The sequence below is a fragment of the Oncorhynchus keta genome, chromosome 17 (assembly GCF_023373465.1).
Source record: "Oncorhynchus keta strain PuntledgeMale-10-30-2019 chromosome 17, Oket_V2, whole genome shotgun sequence".
NCBI classification, from domain to species: domain Eukaryota; kingdom Metazoa; phylum Chordata; class Actinopteri; order Salmoniformes; family Salmonidae; genus Oncorhynchus; species Oncorhynchus keta.
The window spans coordinates 51,439,006-51,457,310 of NC_068437.1; the positions used below are offsets into that span (position 1 = coordinate 51,439,006).

Sequence of the window (18,305 nt, forward strand, 5' to 3'; positions counted from 1 at the left end):
CTGAGCCAATCACAGAGCACCATATTTTCTGCTGCCTTGCCCCACCACCACAGAAAGCACTGAGCTAGGCTGAAACACCTGCATTTTGGAGCTGCCTTACTCTAGAAAACAAAAGAGAATGTTTGTATGCAGCTTTATTAAATCAAACTGATATGTGACATGTATAAATGCCAACATAACATGTAAAACAGGCAAGCCCTGCCCCACCTGCCTTGAATAATGGGTCACCACTGCTTGGCATAGATTGTACTTGTGGACCTAAACCATTCCATAAAAATGCACCCCACACCATATCTCTCATTTACTCAAGTGTTTCCTTTATTTGGGCAGTTACCAGGATACCTACAGTCGGGGAAAGCGTTTGTGCAGCATGCAAGCCAAATATAGTTTGTTGCATTGTGGCCACAGACATATACTCCATAGAAAGGATTTGTAACCTCTTACCCTGGCAGTTTGACTGCTAAACTACTGGGTACTCAAGCAAATGGATGCCGGTCCTGATTTGAATGGGAACTGCCATCTATGGATTATATTTCTATGGTTGGTTGGTGTTGTCAATTTCAAAATACAATCGCGGGAAAAACGTACAGTTTGGAAAGCAAATGCCTTTTGCTGAATAGAGAGAACCAATAGAATAAAATCAATTCTCAACAGCTCCCAATTTGTTTTAGCTAACAGCCGCATTGATCACATAACCGAGCCATGCTTAATCCGGCCATGCTTCTTCTCACTGAAGTGAATTTACTGAGAGACCGCCAACGTGCGTTTCCTCAATATTCTTCTCAGTAAATTAACTCCTCCCACTCGAAATCCTCAAGCTTTTCCCTCATTGGCCGATTTGTGATATTCCGCCATATTCAAACTTCCGCCGTCACTTTTGGTTGGATTGATCGCTTTACTGCGGATTTCTTTCTTTCATCGTTGCAATTTCCATTGTTTTGAATTAGCGATATTAGCTAGCTTCCTACTACACCCGACCTCTAAAATGGAGGAGTCCGAGGTGGGCGAATTATCTGTGGAAGACGAGCCGAAGAGACGAAGGATTTCCTCGAAGAGAACGTCCGCGGTCCACTCGGAAACCTCCCCCGCCACTGTCAACAACTCCAAAAAGTAAGACGCGATGGGTAATATTGATACATTAAATGTGTGTTTCTAGACTTAAAAAAAATAAATAATAATATTCAAGATTAGCCCGATATGCTAGCCAGATTTGGAACCTAAAATTTGTCACATCACATGGTGTAAATCCATTTTAATAATGGTTCAATCAATAAAATATGGATTTAGGTTGGCCTTCATGTTACTGTGGCTAGTTAGCCAAACGTATCACGCTTAGGGTCCCCTGGTTTTAACGTATGGGTCATGTGCTCTGTTTACATTTTCTAGTAAATTAGCCTCAAACAAACACTGCATCGTTAACTATAATTCTGGATTTGCTCTCTAGTGAGTTAACGTTGGAATAGTTAGTTAGCTAAGTTAGCATGTATTGGCTATACTAACTGGTAACGTTATGTAGCTAACTAGTTTCGTTTTTTTTTATTTAGACAAAACAAAATGTGAAGTTTGAGTAGTCTCAAATTTGCCTAAAATAGTTAGCCAGCTAACTACGTCCATAGCAGTACATCCCACAGCCTTTTTAGAGGCATCTGATGTTGAACTTACTATCAATCTCCTGAGGAAAGAGTCCATCAAAAGATACCATTGTTCTTCTATATCGGTGTTGTAGGTTTATCTAGAACACCTTTTCAGGAAAGTTATATTCTTTGCCTCAAACATACTGACGAGACGAGACCACCATCGCATGTTGATTTTTGTCCGCCCACACCAGACGCGATCAGGACACCCAGTTTGAAATGTCAAAACAAACTCTGAACCAAATATATTCATTTTGGGACTGGTCAAAAAGCATTAAACTTTTATGGTAGTTTAGTTCGCTTGCTGTTGCTAGCTAATTTCTCCTGTAATATAGAAAATACTCTGATAATTAATCCACAGATAAACGGGTAAACCGAGTAGGTTTTTAGTCATCTTTCCTCCTCCAGGCTTCATTTTCTTTGGACTTTATATGGCGGTTGGCAAGCTACATTGCAATACATTTTTAACTGCTTTTCGACCTGTCCTCCAATTTAATATAGTTTGTTAAGAGATTGTTTTGATATTTCAACATGCTTGTCCTCCTGTCTGGTGTGGGTGGACGAAATCAACATGTAAGTCTACACTTAACACTAAAAGTATGATTTGTGTGTGTGTGTGTCTGATTTGTCAAAGAGTCAGATTCCATACGCCCTAGATAGGGGCATTTGGGTTGAGATACAGTATGAATATCTCAAATAGTGTTTTTATTTCTGCCTTATTTCCTCTCTCTCACTGTAGACCTCCACTGTGCCGAGGGAGTTCCTTCACCTTTCTGACTCCAGGAACACCATGGGACTTCAGTCTGGTGAGTAGTACTAAACTAATGTAACGCCAACAATCAATCCAGCATCTGTCTTTCTCAATTACTACGAAGTCAGTCAGTCAAACTTTTAACACAGTACAAAAATAATGACTTCATTTATTTCAATGTGAAATGTACAGTGCCTTGTAAAATTATTATGTCTCTTTGTTTAGACAAGCCTAAGAGTAAGGAGTCAAATGTGGCTTAACAAATCACATAAGTTACATGGATTCACTCTGTGTGAAATAATAGGGATTGACATGATTTTTGAATGAATAACCCTTCCTCTGCCCCCCCCATACATACAACAACTGTAAGGTTCCTCAGTCAAGTATTTCAAGCACAGATTCAACTTCAAAGATCAGGGAGCTTTTTGAAAGCCTCATAAATAAGGGCAGTGATTGCTAGGTAACAATAACACATCAGACATCGAATATCTCTTTACGCGTAGTCAAGTTAATAATTATGCTGTGGATTATGTATTAAACCACCCAGACACATCAAAGATACAGTTGTCCTGAACTGAGCTTCAGGACAAGAATGAAACTGCTGAGAGATTTAGTTACCATGAGGCCATTGGTGATTTTAAACCGGCTACAGAGTTCACAATAAATACCTAAATGACAGAGTGAAAAGAAGAATACAAATATACAGAATAAAACATATTCTAAAATATGCGCGGAGGAAAAAACCCACAAAGGAATACACTTTTTTGGTATAAAGAGAAGCTAGGTGGCGCTAAGCAAAGACTAAATCCTAGAAGAAACCTGCTACAGTCTGCATTCCACCAGACACTGGGAGAGGAACTCACCTTTCAGCAGGACAATGAACTACAACACAAGGCCAAATGTACACTGGAGTTGCTTACAAAGAAGACAATGTTTTTGAGTGGCCAAATTACAGCTTTGGGACTTAAATCTGCTTGAAAATCATTAGCGAGTTTAGAAAATTGCTGAATAGCCATGATCCCCCAACAGAGCTTGAAGAATTTTGAAAAGAATAATGGATAAATATTGCACAATCCAGGTGTGCAAAGCTCTTAGAGACTTACCCAGAAGACTCGCAACTTTAATCAATGCTAAAGGTGTTTCTAACATGTATTGACTCAGGGAGATGAATAATTATGCAATATTTATATATATTGTATTAATCTTTTATTATTTTTCTTCCATTTTGACATTTGAGTATTTTGTGTAGATCGTCGACAAAAAAAATATGATTCAATCCATTGTAAATCCCACTTTGTAACACAATAAAATGTGAAGAAATTCAAGGGGGTCTGAGTACTTTTGCAAGGTACTGTATATTATTCACATTTATAAATCTTGTGAAGGTTAGCAACACACTCGTTCTGTACACGTGTTTATCTTTCCCACAGAAGAGGAAACATAAAGAGCCCAAGGATGATGACACTGTCAGCCTGTCCAGCTTTGACCTCAAAGTAGTAAGCCAAGGATCCACCAAATGTTACAAGATTTCTGAGGATTAATACACTTACATCACACGTCCCCCCATGTGATATATGTATATACTGCAGGCCAGTAGGCTATATCCTGCCCCCCATGTGATAACGACCTTGTGAGCGTCACTGACTGTAGTCTAATCCTTCTCTGGTACCATCTTTACAGAAGAGAAAACGCAAAGAGAAAAAGGAGGATGACGACACCGTCAGTCTGTCTAGTTTTGACCTCAAAGTAAGTCGACAGTTCCAGTCCTTAGGAAACTTTGCTGTGTGTTTTAAAAAAAAACATTTTTATGTATTATTTCTTACATTTGGTACGAGCATTTTGCTACATTTACATTTAAGTCATTTAGCAGACGCTCTTATCCAGAGCGACTTACAAATTGGTGCATTCACCTTATGAGATCCAGTGGAACAGCCACTTTACAATAGTGGATCTAAATCATAAAAGGGGGGTGGGGGGGGGGGTGAGAAGGATTACTTATCCTATCCTAGGTATTCCTTAAAGAGGTGGGGTTTCAGGTGTCTCCGGAAGGTGGTGATTGACTACACTCGCAATAACATCTGCTCACCATGTGTATGTGACCAATATATATGTGAGAAGTGGAGTAAAGCAAAGCGATAGGGTCGTTAGTTATATCCCCTGGGTATGTATTCAGATTGCTGTCCGTAGTAACAATGATTTCACTCCTCTATAATGCAGGAGCCCAGTAACAAGCGTGTGCGGCCACTGAGCCGGGTGTCATCTCTGGCTAACCTGATTTCCCCTTCCAAGAATGGAGCCGTCCGACGCTTTGGTCAAACCATCCAGGTATGGTATATATCATGCTGTCATAACTCCAGACAGAAGCCAATGGCTCTTGACCTGATAGCAGATCATTTTTGTTGTTGTGTGGATTTTGTTTAATGAACAGCAGGAAGTTATAGAGCAGGAGATTGACAGTAGTGGCACGGACGGAGAAGCCCGAGACCAGACTCTGGCGTGTCTAAATTATTACTTGTGTCCTCAGAACATGTCACTGCGGGGTGACAGCAAGTCGCCGGGGGCGTCCCTGAAGTCGTGCAGTAAGGCAGCGGGCCCAACACCTCCCAAACGTAGAAACAGCACTCTGTGGTCTGAAACACTGGACGTTCACCAGAAGAGCACCTTCTCCACCAAGGAGATTAAGAGACAGGAGGTAACACACAACTGTAGCATACGGCATAGTTCAATGACTTCTATAGATAATGCGTTGTGCCAAGCATAATATAATCACAATATATCATGCCTTATTGCTTTATTATAAACTGGGTGGTTTGAGCCCCGAATTCTGATTGACTGACAGCCATGGTATATCAGACCTTATACCACGGATATAACAAAACATTTATTTTTACTGCTCTAATTACGTTGGTAACCAGTTTATAATAGCAATAAGGCACCTCGGAGGTTTGTGATATATTGTCAATATACCACGGCTAAGGGCTGTGTCCAGGCACTCAGCATTGCGCATAAGAACAGCCCTTAACCGTGGTATATTGGCCATATACCACACCCCCTCTGGCATTATTGCTTAATTATTGTATATGTAGTAGGGCTGGGTGATATAGTACATTTAATTTATTCTAATTGCGTGATATTCCAAATGCCTGTATCGCAATAATCACGTTTTTATTTAAAAATAAATGTTATTTTGTGTTTGTCTGCTTGTTCTCATGTTGCCTTGTCGTTCTCGCTCCTGTGCTGTGTGCACCTTCCCATTTACAAACACACCAAGCCCCTGCCACCCACACCAAGCCCCTGCCACTCACCAAGCCCCTGCCACTCACCAAGCCCCTGCCACTCACCAAGCCCCTGCCACTCACCAAGCCCCTGCCACTCACCAAGCCCCTGCCACTCACCAAACCCCTGCCACTCACCAAGCCCCTGCCACTCACCAAGCCCCTGCCACTCACCAAGCCCCTGCCACTCACCAAGCCCCTGCCACTCACCAAGCCCCTGCCACTCACCAAGCCCCTGCCACTCACCAAGCCCCTGCCACTCACCAAGCCCCTGCCACTCACCAAGCCCCTGCCACTCACCAAGCCCCTGCCACTCACCAAGCCCCTGCCACTCACCAAGCCCCTGCCACTCACCAAGCCCCTGCCACTCACCCTGCCCCTGCCACTCACCAAGCCCCTGCCACTCACCAAGCCCCTGCCACTCACCAAGCCCCTGCCACTCACCAAGCCCCTGCCACTCACCAAGCCCCTGCCACTCACCAAGCCCCTGCCACTCACCAAGCCCCTGCCACTCACCAAGCCCCTGCCACTCACCAAGCCCCTGCCACTCACCAAGCCCCTGCCACTCACCAAGCCCCTGCCACTCACCAAGCCCCTGCCACTCACCAAGCCCCTGCCACTCACCAAGCCCCTGCCACTCACCAAGCCCCTGCCACTCACCAAGCCCCTGCCACTCACCAAGCCCCTGCCACTCACCAAGCCCCTGCCACTCACCAAGCCCCTGCCACTCACCAAGCCCCTGCCACTCACCAAGCCCCTGCCACTCACCAAGCCCCTGCCACTCACCAAGCCCCTGCCACTCACCAAGCCCCTGCCACTCACCAAGCCCCTGCCACTCACCAAGCCCCTGCCACTCACCAAGCCCCTGCCACTCACCAAGCCCCTGCCACTCACCAAGCCCCTGCCACTCACCAAGCCCCTGCCACTCACCAAGCCCCTGCCACTCACCAAGCCCCTGCCACTCACCAAGCCCCTGCCACTCACCAAGCCCCTGCCACTCACCAAGCCCCTGCCACTCACCAAGCCCCTGCCACTCACCAAGCCCCTGCCACTCACCAAGCCCCTGCCACTCACCAAGCCCCTGCCACTCACCAAGCCCCTGCCACTCACCAAGCCCCTGCCACTCACCAAGCCCCTGCCACCCACACCAAGCCCCTGCCACTCACCAAGCCCCCGCCACCCACACCAAGCCCCCGCCACCCACACCAAGCCCCCGCCACCCACACCAAGCCCCGCCACCCACACCAAGCCCCCGCCACCCACACCAAGCCCCCGCCACCCACACCAAGCCCCGCCACCCACACCAAGCCCCCGCCACCCACACCAAGCCCCGCCACCCACACCAAGCCCCCGCCACCCACACCAAGCCCCCGCCACCCACACCAAGCCCCCGCCACCCACCAAGCCCCGCCACTCACCAAGCCCCCGCCACTCACCAAGCCCCCGCCACTCACCAAGCCCCCGCCACTCACCAAGCCCCGCCACTCACCAAGCCCCCGCCACCCACACCAAGCCCCCGCCACCCACACCAAGCCCCCGCCACCCACACCAAGCCCCCGCCACCCACACCAAGCCCCCGCCACCCACACCAAGCCCCCCGCCACCCACACCAAGCCCCCGCCACTCACCAAGCCCCCGCCACCCACACCAAGCCCCCGCCACCCACACCAAGCCCCCGCCCCCCACACCAAGCCCCCGCCACCCACACCAAGCCCCCGCCACCCACACCAAGCCCCCGCCACCCACACCAAGCCCCCGCCACCCACACCAAGCCCCCGCCACTCACCAAGCCCCCGCCACTCACCAAGCCCCCGCCACTCACCAAGCCCCCGCCACTCACCAAGCCCCCGCCACCCACACCAAGCCCCCGCCACCCACACCAAGCCCCCGCCACTCACACCAAGCCCCCGCCACTCACACCAAGCCCCTCCCCCTGCCACAGATCCAGAGCAGACACTGCTGAAACGTGCGTATCAATGAACATTGATTTAGGAAAATAAGACCACGTGCAGCTAACAGCAACAACAAAAAAACGCTATGATTTTTAGGCCGTGTCGCCCAGCCCTAGTATGTAGTAAGGGGATTGATGTCATAGTTAGCTGTTTGTGTCTGAGTTCGATATGTACTCTTTGTCTGGTATGGAATAAATGATGAATTCAGAAGTGGCAAGTCTTATTGACAACATAATGTTCTCTCTAGGCCATTCATGAGCTATCCAGAGGAGAACAAGACCTTATTGAAGACCTCCAAATGGCACGAAAGGTACAATAAATTATTAAATTAACAAGTTTGTCTCTTCCCCTCATGAAGCTGATTGACCTTAGCTTTCATTTCTTGTTCAACAGGCATATCATGATCCCATGCTGAAGCTTTCCATCATGACAGAGGAGGAGCTAACTCATATATTTGGAGATCTGGATTCGTACATTCCACTTCATGAAGGTACTAGGTCTTCATCATACATTCCACTTCATGAAGGTACTAGGTCTTCATCATACATTCTACTTCATGAAGGTACTAGGTCTTCATCGTACATTCCACTTCATGAAGGTACTAGGTCTTCATCATATTCGTACATTCCACTTCATGAAGGTACTAGGTCTTCATCATATTCGTACATTCCACTTCATGAAGGTACTAGGTCTTCATCATATTCGTACATTCCACTTCATGAAGGTACTAGGTCTTCATCATATTCGTACATTCTACTTCATGAAGGTACTAGGTCTTCATCATACATTCTACTTCATGAAGGTACTAGGTCTTCATCGTACATTCCACTTCATGAAGGTACTAGGTCTTCATCATATTCGTACGTTCTACTTCATGAAGGTACTAGGTCTTCATCATATTCGTACATTCCACTTCATGAAGGTACTAGGTCTTCATCATATTCGTACATTCTACTTCATGAAGGTACTAGGTCTTCATCATACATTCCACTTCATGAAGGTACTAGTCTTCATACATTTACATTTACATTTAAGTCATTTAGCAGACGCTCTTATCCAGAGCGACTTACAAATTGGTGCATACACCTTATGACATCCAGTGGAACAGCCACTTTACAATAGTGCATCTAAATCTTTTTAGGGGGGTGAGAAGGATTACTTACCCTATCCTAGGTATTCCTTGAAGAGGTGGGGTTTCAGGTGTCTCCGGAAGGTGGTGATTGACTCCGCTGTCCTGGCGTCGTGAGGGAGTTTGTTCCACCATTGGGGGCCAGAGCAGCGAACAGTTTTGACTGGGCTGAGCGGGAACTGTACTTCCTCAGTGGTAGGGAGGCGAGCAGGCCAGAGGTGGATGAACGCAGTGCCCTTGTTTGGGTGTAGGGCCTGATCAGAGCCTGGAGGTACTGAGGTGCCGTTCCCCTCACAGCTCCGTAGGCAAGCACCATGGTCTTGTAGCGGATGCGAGCTTCAACTGGAAGCCAGTGGAGAGAGCGGAGGAGCGGGGTGACGTGAGAGAACTTGGGAAGGTTGAACACCAGACGGGCTGCGGCGTTCTGGATGAGTTGTAGGGGTTTAATGGCACAGGCAGGGAGCCCAGCCAACAGCGAGTTGCAGTAATCAAGACGGGAGATGACAAGTGCCTGGATTAGGACCTGCGCCGCTTACTGTGTGAGGCAGGGTCGTACTCTGCGGATGTTGTAGAGCATGAACCTACAGGAACGGGACACCGCCTTGATGTTAGTTGAGAACGACAGGGTGTTGTCCAGGATCACGCCAAGGTTGTTAGCGCTCTGGGAAGAGGACACAATGGAGTTGTCAACCGTGATGGCGAGATCATGGAACGGGCAGTCCTTCCCCGGGAGGAAGAGGAGCTCCGTCTTGCTGAGGTTCAGCTTGAGGTGGTGATCCGTCATCCACACTGATATGTCTGCCAGACATGCAGAGATGCGATTCGCCACCTGGTCATCAGAAGGGGGAAAGGAGAAGATTAATTGTGTGTCGTCTGCATAGCAATGATAGGAGAGACCATGTGAGGTTATGACAGAGCCAAGTGACTTGGTGTATAGCGAGAATAAGAGAGGGCCTAGAACAGAGCCCTGGGGGACACCAGTGGTGAGAGCGCGTGGTGAGGAGACAGATTCTCGCCACGCCACCTGGTAGGAGCGACCTGTCAGGTAGGACGCAATCCAAGCGTGGGCCGCGCCGGAGATGCCCAACTCGGAGAGGGTGGAGAGGAGGATCTGATGGTTCACAGTATCGAAGGCAGCCGATAGGTCTAGAAGGATGAGAGCAGAGGAGAGAGAGTTAGCTTTAGCAGTGCGGAGCGCCTCCGTGATACAGAGAAGAGCAGTCTCAGTTGAATGACTAGTCTTGAAACCTGACTGATTTGGATCAAGAAGGTCATTCTGAGAGAGATAGCGGTAGAGCTGGCCAAGGACGGCACGCTCAAGAGTTTTGGAGAGAAAAGAGAGAAGGGATACTGGTCTGTAGTTGTTGACATCGGAGGGATCGAGTGTAGGTTTTATACATTATCATACATTCCACTTCATGAAGGTACTAGGTCTTCATCATACATTCTACTTCATGAAGGTACTAGGTCTTCATCATACATTCCACTTCATGAAGGTACTAGGTCTTCATCATATTCGTACATTCCACTTCATGAAGGTACTAGGTCTTCATCATATTCGTACATTCCACTTCATGAAGGTACTAGGTCTTCATCATATTCGTACATTCCACTTCATGAAGGTACTAGGTCTTCATCATATTCGTACATTCCACTTCATGAAGGTACTAGGTCTTCATCATATTCGTACATTCCACTTCATGAAGGTACTAGGTCTTCATCATACATTCCACTTCATGAAGGTACTAGGTCTTCATCATATTCGTACATTCTACTTCATGAAGGTACTAGGTCTTCATCATATTCGTACATTCTACTTCATGAAGGTACTAGGTCTTCATCATATTCGTACATTCTACTTCATGAAGGTACTAGGTCTTCATCATATTCGTACATTCCACTTCATGAAGGTACTAGGTCTTCATCATATTCGTACATTCCACTTCATGAAGGTACTAGGTCTTCATCATACATTCTACTTCATGAAGGTACTAGGTCTTCATCATACATTCCACTTCATGAAGGTACTAGGTCTTCATCATACATTCTACTTCATGAAGGTACTAGGTCTTCATCGTACATTCCACTTCATGAAGGTACTAGGTCTTCATCATATTCGTACATTCTACTTCATGAAGGTACTAGGTCTTCATCATATTCGTACATTCCACTTCATGAAGGTACTAGGTCTTCATCATATTCGTACATTCCACTTCATGAAGGTACTAGGTCTTCATCATATTCGTACATTCCACTTCATGAAGGTACTAGGTCTTCATCATATTCGTACATTCTACTTCATGAAGGTACTAGGTCTTCATCATACATTCCACTTCATGAAGGTACTAGGTCTTCATCGTACATTCTACTTCATGAAGGTACTAGGTCTTCATCGTACATTCTACTTCATGAAGGTACTGGGTCTTCATCATATTCATACTTTCTACTTCATAAAGGTACTAGGTCTTCAACATATTCACTACTAGCCTCAACAGGGTTAGGGGTCAATTCCAGTTAATTTTAATTACATTTTAGTTTCAAGAATTGGAGTTGGATTTTCCATTTACTTCCTAAATTGAAATGGAATTGACCCCAGCTCTAAGCATTAGTGTCAAAAGTGCTGCCAACTCTTTATTTGAGAGTTGGTGGCTTTTGGTTTAGTAACCCCCCAATATGCCCTCTGGTGGCTACTGGTTTAGTAACCCCCCAATATGCCCTCTGGTGGCTACTGGTTTAGTAACCCCCCAATACGCCCTCTGGTGGCTACTGGTTTAGTAACCCCCCAATATGCCCTCTGGTGGCTACTGGTTTAGTAACCCCCCAATACGCCCTCTGGTGGCTACTGGTTTAGTAACCCCCAATACGCCCTCTGGTGGCTACTGGTTTAGTAACCCCCAATACGCCCTCTGCTGTTCCCACATGCTTCAAGAGGGCCACCATTGTTCCTGTTCCCAAGAAAGCTAAGGTAACTGAGCTAAACGCCTACCGCTCCGTAGCACTCACATCCGTCATCATGAAGTGCTTTGAGAGACTAGTCAAGGACCATATCACCTCCACCCTACCTGACACCCTAGACCCACTCCAATTTGCTTACCGCCCAAATAGGTCCACAGACGATGCAATCTCAACCACACTGCCCTAACCCATCTGGACAAGAGGAATACCTATGTGAGAATGCTGTTCATCGACGACAGCTCGGCATTCAACACCATAGTACCCTCCAAGCTCGTCATCAAGCTCGAAACCCTGGGTCTCGACCCCGCCCAGTGCAACTGGGTACTGGCATTCCTGACGGGCCGCCCCCAGGTGGTGAGGGTAGGCAACATCTCCTCCCCGCTGATCCTCAACATTGGGGCCCCACAAGGGTGCGTTCTGAGCCCTCTCCTGTACTCCCTGTTCACCTACGACTGCGTGGCCACGCACGCCTCCAACTCAATCATCAAGTTTGCGGACGACACAACAGTGGTAGGCTTGATTACCAACAACGACGAGACGGCCTACAGGGAGGAGGTGAGGGCCCTCGGAGTGTGGTGTCAGGAAAATAACCTCACACTCGACGTCAACAAAACTAAGGAGATGATTGTGGACTTCAGGAAACAGCAGAGGGAACACCCCCTATCCACATCGATGGAACAGTAGTGGAGAGGGTAGCAAGTTTTAAGTTCCTCGGCATACACATCACATACACTGAATTGGTCCACTCACACAGACAGCATCGTGAAGAAGGCGCAGCAGCGCCTCTTCAACCTCAAGAGGCTGAAGAAATTCGGCTTGTCACCATAAGCACTCACAAACTTCTACAGATGCACAATCGAGAGCATCCTGGCGGGCTGTATCACCGCCTGGAACGGCAACTGCTCCGCCCTCAACCGTAAGGCTCTCCAGAGGGTAGTGAGGTCTGCACAACGCATCACCGGGGCAAACTACCTGCCCGCCAGGACACCTACACCACCTGATGTTACAGGAAGGCCATAAAGATCATCAAGGACATCAACCACCCGAGCCACTGCCTGTTCACCCCGCTATCATCCAGAAGGCGAGGTCAGTACAGGTGCATCAAAGCTGGGACCGAGACTGAAAAACAGCTTCTATCTCAAGGCCATCAGACTGTTAAACAGCCACCACTAACATTGAGTGGCTGCTGCCAACACACTGACACTGACTCAACTCCAGCCACTTTAATAATGGGAAATGATGTAAATGTATCACTAGCCACTTTAAACAATGCTACCTTATATAATGTTACTTACCCTACATTATTCATCTCATATGCATACGTATATACTGTACTCTATATCATCGACTGCATCCTTATGTAATACATGTATCACTAGCCACTTTAACTATGCCACTTTGTTTACTTTGTCTACATACTCATCTCATATGTATATACTGTACTCGATACCATCTACTGTATCTTGCCTATGCTGCTCTGTACCATCACTCATTCATATATCCTTATGTACATATTCTTTATCCCCTTACACTGTGTATAAGACAGTAGTTTTGGAATTGTTAGTTAGATTACTTGTTGGTTATTACTGCATTGTCGGAACTAGAAGCACAAGCATTTCGTTACACTCGCATTAACATCTGCTAACCATGTGTATGTGACAAATAAAATTTGATTTGATTTATTTGGTGGCTACTGGTTTAGTAACCCCCAATATGCCCTCTGGTGGCTACTGGTTTAGTAACCCCCAATACGCCCTCTGGTGGCTACTGGTTTAGTAACCCCCAATATGCCCTCTGGTGGCTACTGGTTTAGTAACCCCCAATACGCCCTCTGGTGGCTACTGGTTTAGTAACCCCCAATATGCCCTCTGGTGGCTACTGGTTTAGTAACCCCCAATACGCCCTCTGGTGGCTACGCCCTCTGGTGACTACTGGTTTAGTAACCCCCAATACGCCCTCTGGTGGCTACTGGTTTAGTAACCCCCAATACGCCCTCTGGTGGCTACTGGTTTAGTAACCCCCAATACGCCCTCTGGTGGCTACTGGTTTAGTAACCCCCAATACGCCCTCTGGTGGCTACTGGTTTAGTAACCCCCAATACGCCCTCTGGTGGCTACTGGTTTAGTAACCCCCAATACGCCCTCTGGTGGCTACTGGTTTAGTAACCCCCAATACGCCCTCTGGTGGCTACTGGTTTAGTAACCCCCAATACGCCCTCTGGTGGCTACTGGTTTAGTAACCCCCAATATGCCCTCTGGTGGCTACTGGTTTAGTAACCCCCAATACGCCCTCTGGTGGCTACTGGTTTAGTAACCCCCAATACGCCCTCTGGTGGCTACTTAACCAGTGACTACGACAAGACTATTTGAAGAAAAAAAATCCTCTTCAAATAGAGGGCTAATGGTTTCGTTCGTGTGTTTCTCCTTGCTACAGACTTGTTGGATAAGCTTGCAAAGGGCACCGGTCCTAATGGAACAGTTGGTCAGATTGGACAGATCGTCGTGGACTGGGTAGGTGCCTCCTCTCTTGTGTATTGGGTTTATGGTTATTATCTGTGTATTTGTATATCTCTTTATGGCTATTTTTTTTAATCACAGGAGCTCGGGTGAGTAAGATTTCCAATGTATTAATTACACTTTGCAAATAAACTTGAAATGTAAAATCTTTCTCGCATCGCCAATATTTAGAATGAATGTGTTTTGTTTATTTATGAAATGTAGTCCCTGCTTCATGCTCTCGCCCCCATGTTGCCTTCATCCACAGATGCCATCTTTGACCTTATTCCCCCCGTCTTTAGAGAGAGAGTCATCTTGGATCATCTTCTTCTCTTTGACTTAAAAAGCAGACATGTTTCCATGATCTGAAAATGACACTTGTCTTCTTCTCTTCCAAGTTTTCCTTGTCTGTATGCGTACAGGGATGAGACTCCTTTTCTTTAATTTCTTAATGTTCGGGGGGTGAGAAAGAGAATGTGTCTTCATCTTCATCACCCCCCTGTCGTCCTCTAGTTGCCAGGTCTGAATGCGTACAGAGACTATTGCAGTAACCAGCTGGCTGCCAAGGCCCTGTTGGACCAGAAGAAGCAGGACCGGAAGGTGCAGGACTTCCTGCAGCGCTGCCTGGAGTCTCCCTTCAGTAGGAAGCTGGACCTGTGGAGCTTCCTGGATATACCCAGGAGCCGGCTGGTGAAATATCCCCTACTGCTGAGAGAGATACTGAGACATACACCACCAGATCACCCTGACGTTCCCTGTCTGGAGAAGGCGGTTTGTAGAGAGCACCCACACTACCCTATGCCTCTCACATCGTCACACAGTTATCAGACCCATCATAAGAGTTACAAATGGTACAGCCATACATGCTAATAGAATTATACATGTATTAAGAGTTGAATTGACTGAAGTGTAACACTGTGATTCCAGATAGCCATCATCCAGGGTGTGCTGTCTGACATCAACATGAGGAAGGGAGAGTCAGAGAGTCAGTACTACATTAATAAGCTGGAGTATCTGGACGACAGGCAGAGAGACCCGCTCATCGACAACTGCAAGACCTTGCTGTGTCACGGAGAGCTACGCAACAAGAGTGGCTCGGTGAGCATTGTTCAGACACGCTGTATAGCAATATAACCTGTTCTGTATGGCTTTATGCCCCCTCCAACTAACATGTATCCAGGCTTTCTGTTTTTCTTCTCCGTGTATAAATTAATTTGATTAATCAACTTTAAAGTGTGTTTTAAATTAGTAGTTGTCACAGTGCTTTACAGTACCGGGCGTGTTGTGATAACTCTGTGTGTTGTGTAGAAACTGCACGTGTTCCTGTTCTCTGAGCTGCTGGTGCTGACAAGGCCGGTGACACGTCACGAGCGGAGCTGCTACCAGGTGTACCGTCAGCCCCTCCCCATCAGAGACCTGGCTCTGGAGGACCTGCAGGATGGAGACGTACGCATGGGAGGGTCATTCAGAGGGGCCTTCAGCCAGGGGGAGAAAGGTGAGGAGTTATGGGGGAGAAAGGTGAGGAGTTATGGGGGAGAAAGGTGAGGAGTTATGGTCTGGGGCTCAATTGTTTCAATTAGACTTTCTTCAATTCCTTGTGTTCTTTTTCCAAATGCGTTGGACAAGTAGATCTCTCCACTCAGGATTAAATGCCCAGTTTATGAGTTGCTGACACAATATCCTGTGTGTCGTTAACACCACCTATATTTTAAGGGTTCGTGATCCTATTGGGACAAATACTGAGACCTAGGAGATGTGCAGTTTCTTCCAGTTGTGCTTTAGGAGGTATTATATGTGGATGTGTTTTACCATTTAACAACAGTTTATATCATCCTCTTTTTTTCTCCTTCTCTCGCTGTCCTCCAGCTAAGAACGTGTTCCGCGTGACCTCCCTGGACCCGACCCACGGCCAGTCTCACACTCTGCAGGTCAACGACGTCTTCCACAAGCAGCAGTGGCTCAACTGTCTCCGCAGCGCCATCGACGCCCAACCTCAACAGCAGAGGGCGCCACTCCGAGATCAGCACAGTGAGGCTACAACCATGACCAGGGCCAAGCGTCGTTCTTCTGTGGTGTCCATGTCTGATATGGTGGGGGAAGGGGCAGATGAGAACGTCTGGCACCAGGTCGGTGAGCCAATCCTTGGGTGTAAAGGCACAGAGACACTCCCCGCGTCTGGTTCTTCAAGTAAAATCAAAAGAGAGTGGCGCCGTGGTACGCAGCGCAGGAGGAAAGAGACCGGGGTTTAGGAGAACAGAAGAGTCCACGGAGCCTCGTGGGATGTCTACACCTTCATTCATTTGTATTTTTACTGTGTCTTCTTCTTCTATGGTGTTATGTTGGACTTCTTACTTGTGATATTAATGTGTAGGCTACTTGTTTGTGAATTTCCGTGACTCCTGTCTGTCAAGTAGTGATTTTGCATAAAAGAGTGTCTGACAATAGCAGTGATGTACCATGACGACCATGTAGTAAGCTATGTCAAAACCGTCCAATCACATCCGTCCAGTCTGTGCACTGCAAACCAATGAAATTGAAGAGTTCTGTAAATTTCAGGAGAAAAAAAGGTATTGGTTTACTTTACAGGGAATGATATTTGTCAACCAAATTGACTAAAAATGGTGTACAGCGATTATGAGAATTAGGATTTTACACTTTTTTTAAAAACCCTTCATTTTATTTTAAAATGACTAACTCTGTTTTTATACAAAATAGCACTGTTTTAGCTCTTAGAATAAGAATATATGTTGCTTGGAACTGGAATTTATTAACCACTTGATTTGATAAGTCATTATTTCTACAGGGTTGGTCAGTGTGTCCTTCGTTACTATTAAAAAGGCCTGTGCTGGCTTTGTTGAGACGTTTCTCTGTGTCACAAATCACAGCCTATTCCATGTTTTGGGGGGGGGGGGGTTCGGAGCCCTATGTGGCCTGGTCAAAAGTAGTTACACTATATCGGGTGATGGGGTGCCATTTTGAGACTGGAGCCTCTCTTTCCATGCAGCACCATGTGTTGAGCTTGATTTTCAGTAGTGTACACAGTGCAGACCACATGCAAATATTAGTCAACTGTCTGATGTGTTGTTGTGGAGACAAAGGTGACAAAGGATGAAATTAGTATGTTGTTATGAGAAGGCTCGGTGACTAGTGTGCCGATTCTCTACCCTCCTTCACAAGGAAGTGTTCACTCTCTCACATTTTAAAAGTCTTGGATTAGTGTATGGCAGAAGGGAGTTTCAAACATATTCCTTAAACCAGCCCGTTCCTTTTAAATCCGTGAAGGAGAGTGCGCAAGTGTAGGGTATGAGGGCACGCCCGGAGAGAAGGGTAGAGAATTGGACTGCAACTGAGTTGTATTAATGATGGGAAAGTAAAGGTTTCGGAATGGGTTCTCATGAGAACTGGATGTGAGAGAAGCACAAAACTGACACGACAATCAACCACAAGTTATGCTGTGTGCAAAGAGAGGGGGAAAAAGTATCACTGGAATGCTTTGTATGGATAGTGAAAAGGGAAAGACCAGTTAAAGATTATGTGAGGGGAAAATCTGCGAGGAGCTACCTGTGTTCCTTTTCAATTAAAAATAAAGAGCTTTGATGTTTGAATCGATGCTGTGAGATTTCCGTTTGTCAGCTGTCGCTGGTGAAGAGAACAAGACCTCTGATGTGAAGATAGAGGAAGTCCTCTAGTGTGTGTGTGTGTGTGTGTGTGTGTGTGTCAACATGCTCGGAAGCAGACAGTGACCGCTAAACCATGCTTATTTGCGCAATCGTTTTAACCCTGGAAAGCCCCTACTTCCATGGCTACATCCACCAAACAAGATGCTCCTTCCCCATTCTCCAACAGATTGTTAACTGTGACAGTTTGTCATTTCAGATAAAAGCTCATGTTAACCACACAGTAGTTCTGTATTTCTCCTCAAAAAGTATTGTGAATATGGCACTGCTTGGTGCTCGGTTAACATGTTCCAACATATAACACAATATACAGTACCAGTTTAAAGTTTGGGCACACCTACTCATTCAAGGGTTTTTATTTTTACATATTTCCTACATGGAGTAATAGCGAAGACATCAAAGCTATGAAATAACACATAGAATCATGTAGTAACTGA

At 46.5% G+C, this 18,305-nt stretch overlaps 1 protein-coding gene across 21 annotated transcripts; it reads left to right on the forward strand.

The window, feature by feature from the left end:
- The first annotated feature begins 425 nt into the window (after positions 1 to 425).
- Positions 426 to 17,796, forward strand: LOC118396004 (neuroepithelial cell-transforming gene 1 protein-like). Of its 21 annotated transcripts, none has more exons than XM_052466424.1 (17): positions 427 to 1,110; positions 2,374 to 2,440; positions 3,816 to 3,881; positions 4,066 to 4,131; positions 4,603 to 4,710; positions 4,910 to 5,077; positions 7,860 to 7,922; positions 8,006 to 8,102; positions 8,253 to 8,336; positions 8,493 to 8,612; positions 10,406 to 10,447; positions 10,610 to 10,651; positions 14,130 to 14,206; positions 14,705 to 14,962; positions 15,119 to 15,289; positions 15,500 to 15,686; positions 16,058 to 17,796. In XM_052466424.1, exons 1-17 carry the CDS (start codon positions 986 to 988, stop codon positions 16,438 to 16,440), a joined length of 2,124 nt encoding a protein of 707 aa, XP_052322384.1. In that variant the 5' UTR covers positions 427 to 985; the 3' UTR covers positions 16,441 to 17,796. The 21 variants fall into 21 exon arrangements, with proteins under 21 accessions (XP_052322382.1, XP_052322384.1, XP_052322385.1 ...); XM_052466425.1 differs by lacking the exon at positions 10,610 to 10,651 and adding an exon at positions 10,880 to 10,921; XM_052466423.1 differs by lacking the exons at positions 10,406 to 10,447; positions 10,610 to 10,651 and adding exons at positions 10,526 to 10,567; positions 10,964 to 11,005.
- The last annotated feature ends 509 nt before the right edge of the window (positions 17,797 to 18,305 follow it).